This window comes from Neophocaena asiaeorientalis, unplaced genomic scaffold (assembly GCF_003031525.2).
Source record: "Neophocaena asiaeorientalis asiaeorientalis breed wild unplaced genomic scaffold, Neophocaena_asiaeorientalis_V1.1 scaffold51, whole genome shotgun sequence".
Classification (NCBI taxonomy): domain Eukaryota; kingdom Metazoa; phylum Chordata; class Mammalia; order Artiodactyla; family Phocoenidae; genus Neophocaena; species Neophocaena asiaeorientalis.
In genome coordinates, this window is record NW_020173335.1 from 928,778 (window position 1) to 948,173 (window position 19,396).

The 19,396-nt window shown below is 39.4% G+C and overlaps 1 protein-coding gene across 4 annotated transcripts in view; it reads left to right on the forward strand.

Moving 5' to 3' along the window:
- The first annotated feature begins 2,112 nt into the window (after positions 1-2,112).
- The window catches only part of IPP (intracisternal A particle-promoted polypeptide), a 39,512-nt gene continuing 22,228 nt past the window's right edge, over positions 2,113-19,396 (forward strand). For 2 of the 4 annotated variants that reach the window (XM_024746173.1, XM_024746175.1), the window contains exons 1-4: positions 2,113-2,617; positions 5,265-5,602; positions 12,017-12,448; positions 18,191-18,346. In XM_024746173.1, coding sequence (XP_024601941.1) covers positions 5,311-5,602; positions 12,017-12,448; positions 18,191-18,346 — 880 coding nt within the window. In that variant the 5' untranslated portion in view covers positions 2,113-2,617; positions 5,265-5,310. Of the gene's footprint in view, positions 2,618-2,640; positions 2,908-5,264; positions 5,603-12,016; positions 12,449-18,190; positions 18,347-19,396 lie in introns of those variants that run through there. The other 2 variants (XM_024746174.1, XM_024746176.1) reach the window with 2 other exon arrangements.

Sequence of the window (19,396 nt, forward strand, 5' to 3'; positions counted from 1 at the left end):
GTATATGCTCTAAGCACCAGTTTTCATATTGCTAGGTGCAATACAATAGTAAATTGTGAAATTAATTTTAGTGGTGCTGAGGTATAATTTTCTGAAAGGTAAACCGACGATTTTCATAGGAATATAAAATAAACACGTCAAAATGTTATTTATCTCGTTAATTAATGAGTGAGCCAGTAAAATGTTACAGGAATGTTGTACGAATTTGCTAAGAAACAAGAATATTGAAATGAATTCACTAACAGAGGCAAAGTGGTTTAATACCCTATAGGTCAATAAAATGTAATGTTTGAAGGTATCTTTTCTCCGACGTGGACAAGAATTCTTCTAAATATTACCAGTTTTCTTGTAAAAGATCTTAGTCAACAGAAAGACATCCCTATGCATTCAAATTCTTCCAGTGTCTGCTAGACAATGCCCAGGCTTACACTGAAAAGTAATTTCTTTTGCTCATTTCCAAGTCTTTGACAATTTTTCCTTACAACAGTTCCCTTTCAGCATTTTTTGGGTAATGAAATCAAAAAGAAGCAATAGAAATTTAGTGCATTGCTGGTAGTAAATATAAATAAGTGTTGGGGCCCAGGGTAGGTTGCCCCAAAATGTACCTCAATGGCATATTGATCTTTTTTTTTTTAATCTATTTTATTTATTTATTTTTGGCCACGTTGGGTCTTTGTTGCTGTAGGTAGGCTTTCTCTAGTTGAAGTGAGCTGGGGCTACTCTTTGCTGCAGTGCGTGGGCTTCTCATCGTGGTGGCTTCTCTTGCTGTGGAGCACCGGCTCTAGGTGCACAGGCTTCAGTAGTTTTGGCATGCAGGCTCAGTGGTTGTGGTGCATGGGCTTAGTTGCTCTGTGGCATGTGGGATCTTCCCAGACCAGGGCTCAAACCCATGTCCCCTGCATTGGCAGGCAGATTCTTAACCACTGCACCACCAGGGAAGTCCCAATTTTTTTGAATTAAAGTAACTTAAGAGATGGCCAACGCAAGAGAGACACTCTAACCCTCCTTTCTATCTCCCTGAAAGCAGGAAATAAATCTCTCAGGTGAAAGGTGCACTCCCTGCATTTGGAGGTAGAAGGACACTCTTATCTCCAGAGATAGGGAATTCAGGTCAACAAGCCTGTATAAACAAACCTTGTTACTTCCTCCCATTTACTACCCCAAGCCCAAACTGTTTAGATTCTTCGCTAATTGAACTCCCAAAACCTAGTTTCTTTGTCCTGTCAATTCTTCATAAATTGATTGTTTCTCTGTTTAAATATATAAAAGCTGTCTGCTTTGGCCACTTCTTAAGCCCCTTTCTATGAGTCCTCCCTGTGAACAACTAAATTTCTTTTTTTTCCTGTTAAACTGTCTTGTGTCAATTTTATTATTAGTCCAGACACAAGAAATCAAGATGAGTAGAGGGGGAAATTTCCCCCTCCCCAACAAGAGTTTTGTGAAATTTTTGTTTCAGATATGTATATCTATCTGTGTGGTAGGTATGTGGTATCCGGTTTGATGTAGAATGTTTTTGTTCACTGTGAGCTGGAGTCCGAAAGTTTGAAAGCCATTTTTAAATGTGCCATATTATGAGGTTCAACAGTTTAAATAACTGGACGTTTTGAGTTGTCCCTTCACTCAAAGTAGACATCCACTCATAGCGCGGGGCTCAGTCAGGCAGAGACTCAAAGTGATCTGAGTGAATGGTAAGGAACAGAGAAGCGCCCAGCCCTGCGTGAAGGGTGCGGTGATGTGGGGGTGTTTTTTTGTGTGTGTCTGTGTGTGCGCTACTCACCATCTTTACTGTTTTGAAAAAATCCCATAGTTCTCCTCCTCAGTGACCCACATGCAAATGAGAAGTATGCTGCTTTGTAAACCGACCTAGGAAAATGATTTGTTGTAAACTTAAATAACAGTGTTATAGAATTTGTAAGAAAGATTCTTACAAATTAATACACACAAAAAAGGAAAATATATTGTACCTAGCAGAAAAAGAAGTGACATATACACCTGCAATTCCTTTCACTGCAGAAATGACTTTGTCCAGATCTTGGGTGTGGGTAACATTGAATTCTACTCTGTGTGTTCCCTCCGTGGGGCAGTCAGGAGCTTTGGAAGGATGGATGGGCCTGGAGGTGCAAACTGCAAGCCGTTTAGCCAGCCAGTTGTTGACTTCCTGGGGAGCAGCGTCATAGGCTGCGTGAGGAGAGGAGATCCCGACTCTTTCATTAGCACTGAGGCTCGCTGGTTGCCTGAGACGCCACAAGAATCGAGAGAGGGTAGGCGGCGTGGAAACGGCAAGCCGGCCAGCCCCAGAAGGCGGGAGCTTAAGCTGGCCAAAGGCCATTGCCCTCCGGGAATCAAGCACGAGCCCAGCGGCGCAGCAGCCCGGCACCGAGAGCCGCCGCTCTACGTGAACGAAAGAGCAGAGCGCACGCGCAAACCCGCCCTGCCATCGGAGCGGAGAGGCCCCCTCAGCCGGCCGGACCTCGCCTCAAGCCCTCAACGATCTGCACTGCCCATTCACCCGCGCCTTGTCACCCCGCCGGGCTTTCCCCGCCCCGCCTGTGCGCTAGCTTATCGCGGCTGCGCACGCAGAGCCTGAGCGGGCGCCAGCGGGAAGGGGAAGCGGCGGGTAAGAAGGGCCTGTGTCCCGGGGGCGCCTTTGACGGGATTGGGAATTTTCTCCTCGGCAGTCTCCGGCTCTCGGGATCCTTGAGGAGGAGAGTGCGAGGAGCCTCAGGAACCGGCTTCCTCCTGCCGTTCAGGCGTGCCTCTAATAATCGAAGTGTTTTCGCCCGGAACGTCGTCTAGTCCGGTCCCTTCCTGCCGCTCTTCTCCCCGCCCCCACTGGGGAATCCGAGGCCGAGTTCCGGCCCGTCTGTTGTCACCAGAAGTATTTGAGGTGTCTTCCCCGCCGTTTAGGTAGCACCGGAATGTTTATCTGCCATTAGTGTCGCAGCAGCTTGGGGGTAGCTCTCCAGGTCCAGCCCCCAAGTCAAGCACAAAGAGCCTCATTTTTTTTGACGCTTGCTAGTCCTGGGATTCTTTCTGACACGCTTTGCTGAATGAAGCAGCTTCCAGATCCTCGCAGCAGTGACTTCGAGGCCACTAAACATAGGTCCTCTTTACTTCCTCTGGGCGTCTCCACCGTTTCCTAAATAATCTGCCTTTCAAGTTTGTGTCTCTTGGGGCACGTCCCTTACATCCGTATGCGATGTCCCTGAATTATGCTCTTTCCTTTTGGAAATAGGGTCATACCACGTACCGCCTTTTGGAATGAAGTACTCCAGTGGCAGTGGGATAGTATCAGCAGTTACTAAGAATAGTAGTAGTAATAGAGTAGGATTTCTGCTGTCGGCTGCCAGAGTGGATGGATAATTCAGTAACTTTTTTGTAGCAGGAGGCAGCATTTTAGTTCAGTAGCTGTGCTTGATGCCCTGAAGTTGGGGGCAGAGGAGGTACCTTGTAATTAAACAAACCAGTTGGGTCCAAAATCTGCTGATAGGAAGAAATCTAAAACAGAAGAAAGCCTGACAGCCATGCCATGTTTAATAATATCTGCAGGTCAAATTTCTATGTAGAGACAAATACACTGTTTGCTTTTATATGCCAGTTAAGTGTAATATGTTGACATTTATGTTGATGCTGATGTGAAGTTTTAGCAGCTACCTCGGAACTTTTCAATAAAATTTCTCAATAAGTTAATTCCTAGATAATCGTGATAATCAGCTTAGTTATTTTTACTTTAATAAGTTTGACTGAATGCTATAAACTTAGCCCCCCCTTTTCTTTAACATCAGGTCACACCATTTCTGTCAGTCTTATTACTAATTTTCCTTGATGCCTAAATACCTTAGTCATCTTAGATTTCCCCTGTGCTTCATCTCCATATCTCTTATATTACTGGATCTCATGGTTTCTTTATTCAAAAAGTAACTTGGATTTATCCCTTTGATTCTCATTGTTAAAGCTGGAAGGCTGTTTTCTAAGACTTTGCTACCTCTTAGCTCATCCCCTGAAAGCTCAAATAACAGTTCTGAAACATGACTATTGTCATGTTTATTCTCCATAAACCTGTAAAGGTTCATGTTAAGTTGCTATGCTTGGGTTTCAAAGCTCCTTCTCTATATGCACATGATATGATGGGAAAAACCCAGGATTTAGGGTAAGAAGACCTGGGTTTAAATACCAGGACTGTCATTATACTAACTCTGTGACCTTGGGAAACTGAGCTTCAGTTTCCTTCTCTTATTTCAAATAACAATATCTTTTTCTTCCAGCCTCTTAATTATTGTAAGAATTACAATTGGCATAATGTGTGGAAAAGTTATCAGGATTAAACAAAAACAACCTAAGCTATTATTGTTATTTCTTTGTGCTCATTTATTTTACAGACATTTGAAAACAAGATATGTTAGATACTGGTGCTACAGCTATGAAAGATAGTCCCTAAGGAGTTGTCTTTCAGATAACTTTCAGAGTGTGTGTGTGTTTGTTGTGTCTGTGTGTCTGTGTAGGGAGTAGGGTGGTAAAATGTCTAACAAGGTAGAATGTGATAATATACTGTAAAATAGGTAAGGTTAGGGTGAGCACCAAACCCAGAGGAAAGAGGAACAGGGAAGATTTCCTGGAGGAAAGTAAGTTTGAATAGTCTTGATTTGTAACAAAGATCCAGAAAGAAAAGGAGGGGGAAGGGTGCCATGAAAGAGATGTGTTTAGAGAACTGCAAATTGTTAGGTTTTGTTGGAGTATTAAGTTCAAAGGATTATAGGAGGTAGGACTGGATAGGTAGAGGTGAAATTTGAAGGGCTTTGTGTGCTAAGGGAAGTGTACAAATTGAAGGATCTTAAGCAGACAGTTGGCCTGATCACAATTGTTTTTTGAAAGTTCATTTTGGCTGCCGTGTATGCTTCCTTACGGCAGTGTACAAAAATATCTTTATATCTTTGTGCCTTTCCTCATTTTCTTTACTCCACCCAAAAGGGTTTATGCCCTCTCCTCATATCTTAATACACTGTCACTCAGTGTCCAGTTCAGGTTCCATTTCTGCTGTGAAGCGCCATCTAATTATTTTAGGCCCCATTATTTATTCCCTTCTTTGAAACCCTGTTAGAAATAGTACCACACAATTTAGCCCTTATTTGTTTCATATGTGTTTTTATGTCCCTAAATAGATTGTAAGCTCCTTGAGGATAGGGAATGTTTCATACATGTATGAATAGAAGACATGTTAAACACAAAAATAAATTGTTTGGTCTCTTTGGTTTTTTTTTTTTCAGGGACCAGATTATGGGCAACAGTCCTTTTAATTAATGTGTCATCATCATGGCTAATGAGGGCTGTGCCAAGGCTGGTGATAGTCCTTTTTCATCAGATAAACATGCTCAACTCATCTTGGCCCAGATCAATAAAATGAGAAATGGACAGCATTTCTGTGATGTGCAGCTGCAAGTTGGAAAGGAAACTTTCAAAGTTCATCGGCTGGTTTTGGCTGCCAGTAGTCCTTACTTTGCAGCTTTGTTCGCTGGAGGAATGAAAGAGTCCTCAAAAGATGTTGTACAGATTCTAGGAATTGAAGCTGGAATCTTTCAAATACTTCTAGATTTCATTTACACAGGTATGTTAAGTGAACTTGTAGCTTTGAGTGAAGAATGATGCAATCACTCACGTTCTGCTATGGGAATATAACTTGATCTAACATATAGAAATTGATTTAACAATATGTTATTATGAGCCTTCAAAAAGTTCATATCGGGACTTGCCTGGTGGTCCAGTTGTTGTTAAGACTTCACCTTCCACTGCAGGGGGCTCGGGTTCAGTCCCTGGTCGGGGAACTAAGATCCCTGAATGCTGCATGGCATGGCCAAAAAAATCAAAACAAAACGAAAAGTTCATATCTTTTGACCCAGTATTCCTTTTCTGGGAATCCTAAGGAATTAATTAGTGATACAGGCAAATATTTACATTTATTGTAACATTATTTATAATAGTATATAATGGAATACAGTTTGATTGTCCCTCAGTAGGTTATATGGTTAAATAAATTATGGTACATGTATATATAATGGAATAATTTTTAGTTCTTACAAATTATATTTGTATATATGTACACACACACATATACATTCTCATGGAAGAATGTTTGCAATATATTAAGTGAAAAAAAATCTGGATATAAGATTCACCACAATTTTGTAAAAAGAAAAATTCATTTGTGTATTTGTGCACAGGAAGAGACTAGAATATTTATAAGTGTTTATCTCTAAATGATGGAATATGGAAGATTCTTATTTTTCCATTTTTTGTTTTTTCCTCAATATGTCTATAATCAGCATGTATTAATTTAAACAAACTTTTATTTTTAAAATGTTTTTGAAGAGTTTTAATGACATTATAAAATGTACACAAAAACCATAGTGTAAAATATGTCTTATATGTAATATAAATATACATGGAAAAAAGATTTGAAAGAGATACACTAAAGTATTAATGTTAATATAGGGATTTCCTGGTGGTCCTGTCTTTAGGACTCCACACTTCCCGCAAGTCGTGCAGTGCGGCCAAAAAAAAAAAAGTGTATGTCTGTGTATGGGAAAATGTGATTTTCATTTTTGTGCTTTTCTGCCTTAAAGTTATTTTGTTTTAGTTTTTTTTAAAGATTTAATTTTTTATTTTTAGCTGCATTCGGTCTTCGTTGCTGTGCACGGGCTTTCTCTAGTTGTGGGGAGCAGGAGCTACTCTTCGTTGTGGTGCGCGGGCTTCTCATTGTGGTGGCTTCTCTTGTTGCGGAGCACGGGCTCTAGGCACGTGGGCTTCAGTAGTCGTGGCTCACGGGCTCTAGAGAGCAGGCTCAGTAGCTGTGGCGCACAGGCTTAGTTGCTCCGCGTCATGTGGGATCTTCCCGGACCAGGGATCGAACCCATGTCCCCTGCATTGTTGACAGGCGGATTCTTAATCACTGCGCCACCAGGGAAGTTCCTAAAGTTTTTTTCTGTAGTGAATATATATTACTCTTACAATCAGGAAAAAATGTTTGAAAACAAAGACTGTGTTTGTTTACACTCTAGTTTTGAGAATATACCTTGCTCTCCTTAAAGGACTACTTGGTGGGATATGGCCTGATAAAGTATTGTTTACTTAAAGCATGTTATTTAAACCTGGAAAATGACGAAACCAGGGCTCTAACCCGTGTCCCCTGTATTGGCAAGTGGATTCTCAACCACTGCACCACCACTGAAGTCCCAAGGTGATTTCTTTTCTTTGTGTAGTTTCATATTCCTTTTTGGAAATTTTCAGAAAACAGCTTTTAATTTGCGATTGTAAAAATTATTATCATGTTAAAAAAATAAATTATAAAAATGATTATCTTTTATCTGCTGAAAGCAGTGCAGCTCTGCCTATTGACTAGTGTACAGATTAACATTGAGGGGTTCTTGACCTCACTTTTCTAAGTGACTTATGTGAGCTGATTAAACTATTTCATAAATGCCCCTGCTTCTCTTATTTGCAAAGTATAAATTAATACAGATTAATCCAATGCAATTAGTGTCAAACAACATAAAAACAGAAGAAGTTCCACAAGTTGCTTATTCTGCCTCTGCTGTCTGATGGTAGCAACAAGAGATATCTAGTGAAAGAGAATGTTCATGGCATCATCTCCATATTGCTGATGATTAGCACTTCCATCAAAGGACTAAAAAGTAGTAAAACCTAGAGAAATAAAAGCTACTGAGCATATCTGGAGGGTAATAATGTTGTAGAATATTGACATTTAAGGTAAAATTGGTTAACAGTAAAGAACAGCATTTGGCTGCTAGTAAAAGATATAAAATAACAAGACAGGAGTTTATTTTTCCAACAAAAATGAATCCATAGAAGCCATCCCAAGGCTGGTATGGTGGCTTCTTGATGTCATTACTAGCCCGTTATTCTTCCAACATTTTGCTCCACCATCTATAGCTTGTAGCTTCTAATCTCATGATCCGTGAACTTTAGCCAGTGGAAGGCAGAAGAGGAAAAGGTAAAAGGACCTGCCGGCTGAGTCTAACCCTTTTTAAGCTTTTCTGGTAGCCCTCCCCAATAACTGCTACCTGTATCAAGTTGGCCAAACTCAGTCAAAACTCCACCCCCAGGGCTTCCCTGGTGGCGCAGTGGTTGAGAGTCTGCCTGCTGATGCAGGGGACACGGGTTCGTGCCCCGGTCCGGGAAGATCCCACATGCCGCAGAGCGGCTGGGCCCGTGAGCCATGGCCGCTGAGCCTGCGCGTCCGGAGCCTATTGGGAGAGGCCACAACAGCGAGAGGCCCGCATACAGCAAAAAAAAAAAAAAATTCAACCCCATCTGCAAGGGAGGATGAGAAATTTAATTTTCAGCAGGACACAGTTGCCACTCACAACAAAATCAAGGGTTCTGTTAGTACGGATTAAATGAAAATGAATATTGGGTATTTATTGGACAGGGAACTTTGTAATCTTTGATACAATTAGTTCTTTAAAAATATGATCTTTGATTTTCATTGTAATAGCATTTCCTTTTTTGGGATGGGGCAGCAAAACCTGTTATTCTATTAATCTCTCCTCTGGACATTTTTTTTAATTAATTAATTAATTATGGCTATGTTGGGTCTTCTTTGCTGGCACAGGCTGTTCTCTAGTTGCGGTGAGCGGGGGCCACTCTTCACCACAGTACACAGGCGTCTCACTGCGGTGGCTTCTCTTGTTGTGGAGCACGGGCTCTAGGCGTGCGGGCTTCAGTAGCTGTGGCACGTGGGCTCAGTAGTTGTGGCTTGTGGGCTCTAGAGCACAGGCTCAGTAGTTGTGGCGCATGGGTTTAGTTGCTCCGTGGCATGTGGGATCTTCCCGGACCAGGGCTCGAGCCTGTGTCCCCTGCATTGGCAGCAGATTCCCAACCACTGCGCCACCAGGGAAGTCCTCCTCTGGACATTATTAACCGATCACAATTCTAATAGGTCTTAACAGATTCTTCTCACCATAGATTTTTACGCACTTCACTTAAAATCAAATGACCTGGGTTTGTGATCTAGCTCTGCCACTAACTAGCTGTGTGATACAAAGCATTTCATTTAACTTTAGTCAATTATTCATTCATTCTTTCAATATATATGTGAATATATTTTTTGAGCTAGGCACTGGGGATATGATAGTAAACAAGACAGGTGTGGCCTGTGCCTTTACAGAGTTTTATAAGTAATGTAAAGTAGGTACTTAAAAAATAGAAATGAGCTTGTGAGAGCCTCATTCTCCTTATTCACAAACTGGGGATAGTAGCACTTTTTAATTCATGTGAAGGTTAGATGAGATAAATATTAATAAATGTAAAAATACTTTTGTTTTTAAACCCTCAGAAAGTATATTTAGATTTCATAAGGTGAAGGTCATACTGCTGGGGTAGAACTAGAATTTTATTTTATTTATTTATTTTTAACATCTTTTTTGGAGTATAATTGCTTTACAGTGTTGTGTTAGTTTCTGCTGTATAACAAGTGAATCAGCTATATGTATACATATATCCCCATATCCCCTCCGTCTTGCGTCTCCCTCCCACCCTCCCTATCCCACCCCTCTAGGTGGTCACAAAGCCCTGAGCTTATCTCCCCGTGAGATGCAGTTGCTTCCCACCAGCTATCTATTTTACATTTGGTAGTGTATATATGTCAATGCTACTCTCTCACTTTGTCCCAGTTTACCCTTCCCCCTCCCCGTGTCCTCAAGAGTCCATTCTCTACATCTGCATCTTTATTCCTGTCCTGCCCCTAGGTTCATCAGAACCTTTTTTTTAGATTCCATATATATGTATTAGCATATGGTATTTGTTTTTCTCTTTCTGACTTAGATATTGATAGTTCCCTGTGCTATACAGTAGGACCTTGTTTTTCCATTCTGTATATAATAGTTTGCATCTGCTAATCCCGAACTCCCAACCCATCCCTCCCCCACCCCCCACCCCCTTGGCAACCACAAATCTGTTCTCTATGTCTGTGAGTCTGTTTCTGTTTTGTAGGTAAGTTCATTTGTGTCATATTTTAGATTTCACACATAAGTGATATCATATGGTATGTCTTTCTCTTTCTGACTGAGTATGATAATCTGTAGGTCCATCCATGTTGCTGCAAATGAAATTTTTAAATTCTTTTTTATTTTTATTTATTTATCTATTTATTTTTGGCCTCGAGGCATGAGGGATATTAGTTCCACGACCAGGGATCGAACCCGTGCTCCTTGCAGTGGAAGCACAGAGTCTTAACCACTGGACTGCCAGGGAAGTCCCTGTTTCTTTTTTTTTTTTTTATGATGAGTAGTATTCCATTGTATATATATCCATTCATCTGTCAGTGGACATTTAGGTTGTTTTCAGGTCTTGGCTATTGTGAATAGTGCTGCCATGAACAAAGGGGTACTTGTATCTTTTTGAATTATAGGTTTGTCCCAATATATGCCCAGGAGTGGAATTGCTGGATCATATGGCAACTCTATGTTTAGTTTTTTGAGGAACCTGCATACTGTTTTCCATAGTGGCTGCACCAACTTATATTCCCATCAACAGCGTAGGAAGGTTCCTTTTCCTCCACACTCTCTCCAACCTTTGTTATTTGTAGAATTGTTTATGATGGCCATTCAGACTGGTATGAGGTGGTACCTCATTGTAGTTTTGATTTGCATTTCTCTAATAATTAGCAATGTTGAGCATCTTTTCATGTGCCTGATGGCTATCTGTATGTCTTCTTTGGAGAAATGTCTATTTAGGTCTTCTGCCAATTTTTCAATTGGGTTGTTAGTTTTTTTGTTGCTGTAAAAGTGCTTTTAATAATCTGTAAAGCCTTATTAAGCTGTAGGGCATTCTTTTTAGTACTTTCAAGTAACTCTTGGTTTCATCCAGTAGCAGTCATTCAGTTACCTTCCATCACAACCTATGATCTTATCTTCTCCAAATTTGTAGTGAATTCTCATTTCATTCAATTAAGTCTTATCGCAGTTTTCTCTGCAGCCACTACCATTTATTCCCATGGTGGATTCCATTTCCTATACTTTTCAAAAAACCCCTGTTTGCATTCATCAAGCCATAGTCTTCCTCTCACCATAATGTCTTTGGCCATTCATTCATATATAATAATTTTTTTGAGCACCTAGTGTGTGCTAGGCATTGGGAATACAAAAAGAACAAGCCTTGCCCCAACAGAGTTTATAAATCTATTTGGGAATACAAACTTTAGACACATAGTTTAGTTGAATGTTTTAAAGGGATAAAGGGAAAGTTTAAGATTGAATGGAGAGTTTATCCTTATTAGGTAGAATTACAGTGGTTTTTTTCCCTTCTAAATATAATTGAGTATTTGATGTCTTCCCAAAGTCATTATAAACATATATGGAAGTGGGGACTTCCCTGGTGGCATAGTGGTTAAGAATCCACCTGCCAATGCAGGGGACACAGCTTCGAGCCCTGGTCCGGGAAGATTCCACATGCCGCGGAGCAACTAAGCCAGTGCACCACAACTACTGAGCCTGTGCTCTAGAGCCGGCAAGCCACAACTACTGAGCCCGCGTGCTGCAACTACTAAAGCTTGCGCGCCTAGATCCCATGCTCCACAGCAAGAGAAGCCACCACAATGAGAAGCCTGCGCACTGCAACAGAGAGTAGCCCCTGTTCAGTACAACTAGAAAGCCCGCACACAGCATCGAAGACCCAGTGCAGCCAAAAATAAATAATTAATTAATTTAAAAAAATAATAATAAGGGGAAAAAACCCTATTATATGGGGTTGTAGTGAGGGTTAAGTGAATGTATAAAGCAATTAATGCTGTGCCTGGTTCATTGTTAAGTGTTACATGAATGTGGGGTACCATTATCATTTAAGTTCTGCACCTTTCTACAAGTTCTTTGTTGCCTTTATACTTAGTATCTACCCGGCAAAGCCTAAGCTATCAGTGGAATCAAGTATTGAATATAATGGTCTTTGAATATAAGTCAAATGTTTATTTTATTTTATTGGTTATTTTGTCTCCTTACTTCCCTAGGTATAGTGAACATAGGAGTGAATAATGTCCAAGAGCTGATTGTTGCAGCAGACATGCTACAGTTGACTGAAGTTGTTAATCTTTGCTGTGAATTTCTGAAAGGACAAATTGATCCACTGAACTGCATTGGGATCTTTCAGTTCTCTGAGCAGATTGCCTGCCATGATCTTTTGGAATTTACAGAAAACTACATTCATGTCCATTTCTTGGAGGTTCATAGTGGGGAAGAGTTCCTGGCACTTACAAAAGATCAGTTGATCAAAATTTTGCGAAGTGAAGAGCTTAGCATCGAGGATGAATACCAGGTCTTCTTAGCTGCAATGCAGTGGATTCTGAAAGATCTCGGAAAGAGAAGAAAACATGTGGTGGAAGTGCTAGACCCAATTCGATTCCCTTTATTACCTCCTCAGAGGCTTTTAAAGTATATAGAAGGTAATTTTTTTGTTTCATGTTAAGTTAGTCAGCTAATTATCCAGTGACCTTTCCTCTGTTTGAAACGTGATAGTGTTTTAATTTTTCAGTTCAATAAGCAGACATTTATTGAATGATTATTATATGCAAGATACAACTTCTGTGTTTTGTGGGTAGATAGTAGTATTTCGGTATTTCTTTTTTTCTTTTTTTTTTAAAGTTTTTGGCCACGCCACGCATCATGTGGGATCTTAGTTCCCCAACCAGGGATCGAACCTGCACTCCCTGCATTGAGCGTGGACTCTTAACCACTGCACCTTCAGGGAAGTCCCAGTACTTCAGTATTTCTACCCATTATTTTAATCAAATCTTTAAATACTTTCTTGAGATTAAGTACCAAGGGAGATAAAATTACTGACAGAGTTAAAATACTAGTGCTAGTTTTGGCAGTACTAATTATTTTAGTGTAAGATTTCTTCTTGCCACTGAAAAATTCACCAAAACCCAGCATTTGAGGAAAACATATATGCTAAACACAAAAACAAAACTCAATAAATATTGTAACTCCTCTCATTATAAATGAGTTGTATATTGATATAATATAGCTTCTGTGTAGCCTTTGAATATATTTAGGTTCTAAACTTTGAAAATACTTTTCACCATAGTATAAAATAAATTTTATCTTTATATTGGAAAAATTATAACTAAATTTACTTATAAAAACTACTTTGGACCTGGTTTCAAGATTTGAAGGTTTTACTCTTGTCATGCACTGAAGATTTAGGATGTGACTGAATTACAAATATTTTATTATGAATTAAATACAATATTAGCATTAAAGTTGTAATTCTGTGAAGGAATTATATTTAATGTGGATTTTTAGTTTTTTCCCATTCTTAACAGTGTTAACAGAATTTTGTAGGTTTTTCTGAGTGATATCTTGTATTAATGTATATGCAGTTAATTCTCATTATTCATATATATTCAGTTCTCATTATTCACGGTAGTTATCCTCTATAAATTTGCCAAGAACACTGAATTGGCAAATATTGAGCCATTGTTCCTAGGGAAATACAGGGTAAGTTCTTACAAGCCTCTGGTTACAACATTTTTGTCAGCTGATCAATACATAACTTTGTTTTATGTGTGTGTCTGTCAGAACTACCTCATTTAATATTATATGTTGTTGATCCATTATCTCTATAAGGCACATCACAGCCTTCTTGCACTTACAAACACTAGACAGCACTTTAGCAGTATGCTTGGGGGCTATTTTAAACAGTGAAAAAACCAGCAAAAAGCACACAAATGTGAAAACCATGACACTAAGTAGAGTGTGAAGAGGGCACTTGTTTATAGTGAGAGCTGAAGCAAGAAGGCAGAATGTCACCTCTTTCAGTCTCACCTGGGAACATGCATGTTAGGTGATTCAAATTTTTTGCCACTCTGTGGCATGTCTGTGAACTACGAGGAAAGTGCTGTGAATGTTGATTTGGGTTACAAATCCATTTTAGTGAGTAGATGTAGTCACAAGTAAGAAATCCACAAAAAATGAAGACTGACTGTATTTAAACGGTAAAACAAGAAGAGAGAAATTATCCAGACACATTTTTGCATGTATCATGTGAGAATTTAGGAGTGGAACAAAGGCTTTCATGGTTGAGTTGGCTTTTCCCAAGTGCTGCAGATACAGAGTGCTAAAGGAAAGTTCCTCTGCTAGGAGCAAAGGAAAGTTCCCTAGAATTGGGACATGTCTTCCTACAGCTTTTTAGTGTTGTAATACAGTGTTTAAGACTTGCACTGCCCAATAGTTATCACCTAAAGATATTTTACTGGAGTAAAACTGCAAGGAGGCAAGGGAGAAATAAATGGATGATTTTTTTTAAAGTTAACCTTAATATGTTTCACTATTTTTGAAACTTTATCTCTTTGATCATATTGGAGAAAAGATGGACAATTTATACAGAAAAATAATGAGAGTCTACCACAAAATTCAGTGAAGGAGCAAGAGACTTAATTGAAATGGTTAAATTATGTTATGTGAAATGTGTAGATTTTCCCCCTGGTGTATATTTTTTTGTATTTACCACAGGAATAATTCAGGCAATTTAATATTATTAGTATATGATAACATATGATTTTTCTTGCATTTTAGAGAATGATTTTACTTTTCAAAAATGGTACATACTCTTATAAAAAGTTTAGGTAATAAAGTATAAAAAAAACAACAAATCATCCAAGTCCATCACCCAGAAATAGCCAGTTATAATTAACATTCATTAAACATCATTCTAGATGTCTCTGTATAGGAGGATGGATGATAGGTGGGTGTATGGTTGCATGGATGGATAGAAAAAAAAATTTATAAGAATAAGAATCATTCTATCATACTATTTATACTACAAAAATGTATTTAAATCTCACTAAAAATCAACAAAGAAACTAAAGTAATAACTAATTTCAGATAAACGTTTCTTTATCCCAAGAAATATTCATTCTAAAAAGTTTTTGTAGAGTTAAAAACAAAAGATGAAAATCATTAAAAGGTGAAACCATAGTTTCATTTTGTGTTTCAATTTTAAAGTTTAGACTCTCTGCTAAGAAAAATGAGGTAATTAGCATTGTTATTTTTCTCCCTACCCCCCTCAAGGTTTACACAGCCTTTACATAGATTTTTTTCAATCATGATTCCCCTAGCTCTGTGCTTTTGCTCTGTATTTAAGTGGATTTAATGCTCTCTACCAGTTTTTTTAACGATAGTCTTTTTAGTCCTGACCTTTTTTTTTTTTTTTTGGCAGCGCAGCAGGGCTTGTGGGATCTTAGTTCCTCGACCAGAGATTGAACCCAGGCCACAGCAGTGAAAGCACCGAGTCCTAACCACTGGACCGCCAAGGAATTCCCTGAGCTTTCTTTTTTTTTTTTTTGCAGTACGCGGGCCTCTCACTGTTGTGGCCTCTCCCAATAGGCTCCGGACGCGCAGGCTCAGCGGCCATGGCTCACGGGCCCAGCCGCTCCGCGGCATGTGGGATCTTCCCGGACCAGGGCACGAACCCGTGTCCCCTGCATCGGCAGGTGGACTGTCAACCACTGCGCCACCAGGGAAGCCCTGAGCTTTCTTTTTTGATTCATCATTTGGTCGGTTGGATTTCATCACTAAGTATTTTTTTCAAGGAAGGCTCATGATAACTGTTATTTCCTGATTTTTTTTTTCTCACATCTGAGAAGTTCTGCCTGTTGCTTTTTAATTTAACAGAAATTTGGGTGGGCATAATATTCTTAATTTATGATGATTCCCCCAGCCCACCCCAAGTTTGTAAGGCATGGTTTTCTTTTTTTTTTTTTATGACTTGCTGTTTCTGCTTGGATGCCTAAAGAATCATCCTTTTTTGCGTTACGCGGGCCTCTCACTGATGTGGCCTCTCCCGTTGCGGAGCACAGGCTCCGGACGCGCAGGCTCAGCGGCCATGGCTCGCGGGCCCAGCCGCTCCATGGCATGTGGGATCTTCCCGGACCGGGGCACGAACCCGTGTCCCCTACATCGGCAGGCGGACTCTCAACCACTGCGCCACCAAGGAAGCCCCATTATTCTTGATTTGTGTTAAAGTTTGCCATTTTTCCTTAGACTATATCAAATACCCTTTCCTTTTTTTTTTGGCCAAGCCTTGCGGCTTGCGGGATCCTAGCTCCCCAACCAGGGATCAAAGCCACGTCCCCACACAGTGGAGTCCCAACCACTGGACTGGCAGGGACGTCCCCACCCTTTCCTTTTAAAGGTTCAATTTTAATTTCATTTTGGGAAATTTTTCCTGTATGAAATTCCTGAAAACCTTTAATGTTTCATTTGGTAGTCTTCATCCTTTCACTGGAACTTTTTTGTCTTTCATATTTATCATCTTCTAATGTTAAAATATTTTGTCTTTTGCTCTATATTCACAGTTTTCTCAAGTCTTTACTCCAAATCGCTAATTTGATTTTTTTCTGATGAGTTTCTTGTTTCCAATTTATTAACTCTGCACTACTGTCATTTCAGTTCTCACTTTGTTTCCTCAGCAATGCGTCTCATTTTATTTTATTATTATTTTTTAATTTTTGGCTGCATTGGGTCTTTGTTGCTGCACATGGGCTTTCTCTAGTTGCGGCGAGCGGGGGCTGCTCTTTGTTGTGGTGCATGGGCTTCTCATTACGGTGGCTTCTCTTGTTGTGGAGCACAGGCTCTAGACACTCGGGCTTCAGTAGTTGTGGCACGTGGGCTCAGTAGTTGTAGCTTGCAGGCTCTAGAGTGCAAGCTCAGTAGTTGTGGTGCACGGGCTTTGTTGCTCTGCGGCATGTGGGATATTCCCGAACCAGGCCTAGAACCCGTGTCCCCTACATTGGCAAGCGATTCTTAACCACTGCGCCACCAGGGAAGCTCACGATGCATCTCATTTTGCCTTTGAGTTCTTTTTTTTATATAGGATCTGTATTCTTAAATAATTCTATCCTGTGTATGGGGAGTCTGTTTCTGTTTGTGGCTAATGTTTTCTTCCAGACTGAATTCTTCAGTCTCTTTCTCTTCTTTTTCCTGGGGTATAGTTACATAGCTGTATTGCTTTTTCATGATATATTGCTCATTCTTAACTTGGGCAACTCTGTTCAAACCTGCTTGCTCTGATAATTCTCTTTGACACCCTTTCTCCCGTAGTGTAACTACTTTGTTTCTCCCATGTAAAATTTGAGGGCTCTGTGTTGTGTTCTCACCACTTCTTTCTAGCCTGAGGCATAAGGTAGTGAAAGAATAGAGATCTGCTAAGGCTGAGGTCCTTGCTTGGGGGCCTGGGCTCTGAGGTCTCTCTTGTAAGATCCTACTACTGTATTGATCTGTTTTCAAGACCTACTTATCCCAGCCAAGGATGTGTCTCACTACTGTGGATTTTGGCTACCACTAAGCTCTGTTAAATGGCAAACCCTGTTGATCCTCCCTATCTTTACCGATGGGCCTGTAAAGGATTTTTCTTTTAATGGTTTTGTTCTTTGACTTCTCAGTTCTGCTTTTTATCTGCTATTTGCCCTTTCTCCAAATTCTTACGTTACTAGTGAGACTTCTCAATATTTTGTTAGTTGACCTTTTCACCTCAATATTGTTTTTTGGACATACAGACAAGGATTAGAGACAGTTCCTTACTGGCATATGTGGTGCTTTTGTGCAAATTAGAAGATAGTGCCCTTTCACGGAGGCCTGTTCTTATAGCTTGCCAAGTGGGACACAGGTTGGCATTCATTCACAATTCATCTTTTCAGCTAAGCACCCTTGAGTAGAATAACCTACCCAATCATGCTCAAAGTCTTTTTAGGAAATGGACTTCATCCGACCAGAATCTTCTGTTTCTTGCTTTGACTATCATTTTCAAAGTGTATGACATAATTTTATATCCTTTTGTTAGCAGGTTGTAAGTATAGAATTTTGGGCAATTTTATTTTTTCATTTTGTTAGATAATTGTGCTCCTGTTTTACTTGGCATCTTTGTTTAGAGATCCTCATACATGTGTTTTCAAATTGGATCTAATGAAGCATGTTTTTTAAAACAATCTTTGATTTAAGGAAAGTATATATTCTTTAGTAGCAGTGAGAAAAATAATACTTGGTATTGTTGGAAACATACTCCATTGTTTGATGATGAGTTTTCATTTTTTGATTGTTGAATGTATTTTATTTTCATGGCAACATGTCTTTTCAATATTATTTAAAAATTGATTAAAACATTATCTTTTTCAACATTGCTTTAGGAATATCCGATTTTAATCTTCGTGTTGCATTGCAAACACTTTTGAAAGAGTACTGTGAGGTGTGCAAATCTCCCAAAGAGAACAAATTTTCTAGTTTTCTGCAGACATCTAAGGTTCGACCTCGGAAGAAAGCAAGAAAGTACCTGTATGCAGTAGGTGAGAACCTTTTAAAAAGTAATAGAAATTATTTTCAGGATAAAAACCTTTTAAGTTTTTGTTGTTATCATACATGTCAGAGTGTGCAGGTATGTCAGATAGGCATACTTAATTTCACATACAGGCTACAGATTTAGAAATTGTATTTATATAGTACAGTGGACACATCTAAGAATAAATAGCTATTTATTTGACATCTGTTATTCTGTGATTTAAATCTTTGGGTTCTTATATACCCAATTATTATCAAATAACTGCCTAAGATATACTGCTTTAAAAATTAAATATTTGAATTCTTGTGAGAAATAGGAAAATAAATCTCACACATTTTAACTATTCACAGCGTCTTAGATGGTCATTAGGGATGATAGGAACTAGTGGTCTCCAAAGTGTGGATATGCAGGATAACCCATAGGAATATCGTATGAACCTTTCCATTTTTATTTTATTTTATTGTAGTGTAGTGTAGTGTTGTGTACTTTATTGGCCACCCTGCGCAGCTTGCAGGATCTTAGTTCCCCAACCAGGGATTGAACCCAGGCCACAGCAGTGAAAGGTCCGAGTCAGAACCACTGGCCGCCAGAGAATTCCCTCCATTTTTTAAAAAAAATAGCATTAAACTTTATCAATATTTGATATATATGTCAACAGATTGTCCAGATTTATATACATAATATAATTTATTATATATAAAAACTTTATGTATAGTATAATTTTTAGTATGTATGTCATTGTATAATTTTATATATACTATAATATATAAATGTGTAATTTTTGAGTGCTGGCTAAACTTTTTTAATGATGGGATGTGCAGTCAAAGAAGGATTTCAACTCACTATTTTTTTTATTATTAATTAATTAATTTACTTTTTGGCTGTGTTGGGTCTTCGTTGCTGTGCATGGGCTTTCTTTAGTTGCGGTGAGTGGGAGCTACTCTTCGTTGCAGTGCGTGGGCTTCTCATTGTCATGGCTTCTCCTATTGCAGAGCCCGGTCTCTAGGCGCGTGGGCTTCAGTAGTTGTGGCATGTAGGCTCAGTAGTTGTGGCTTGT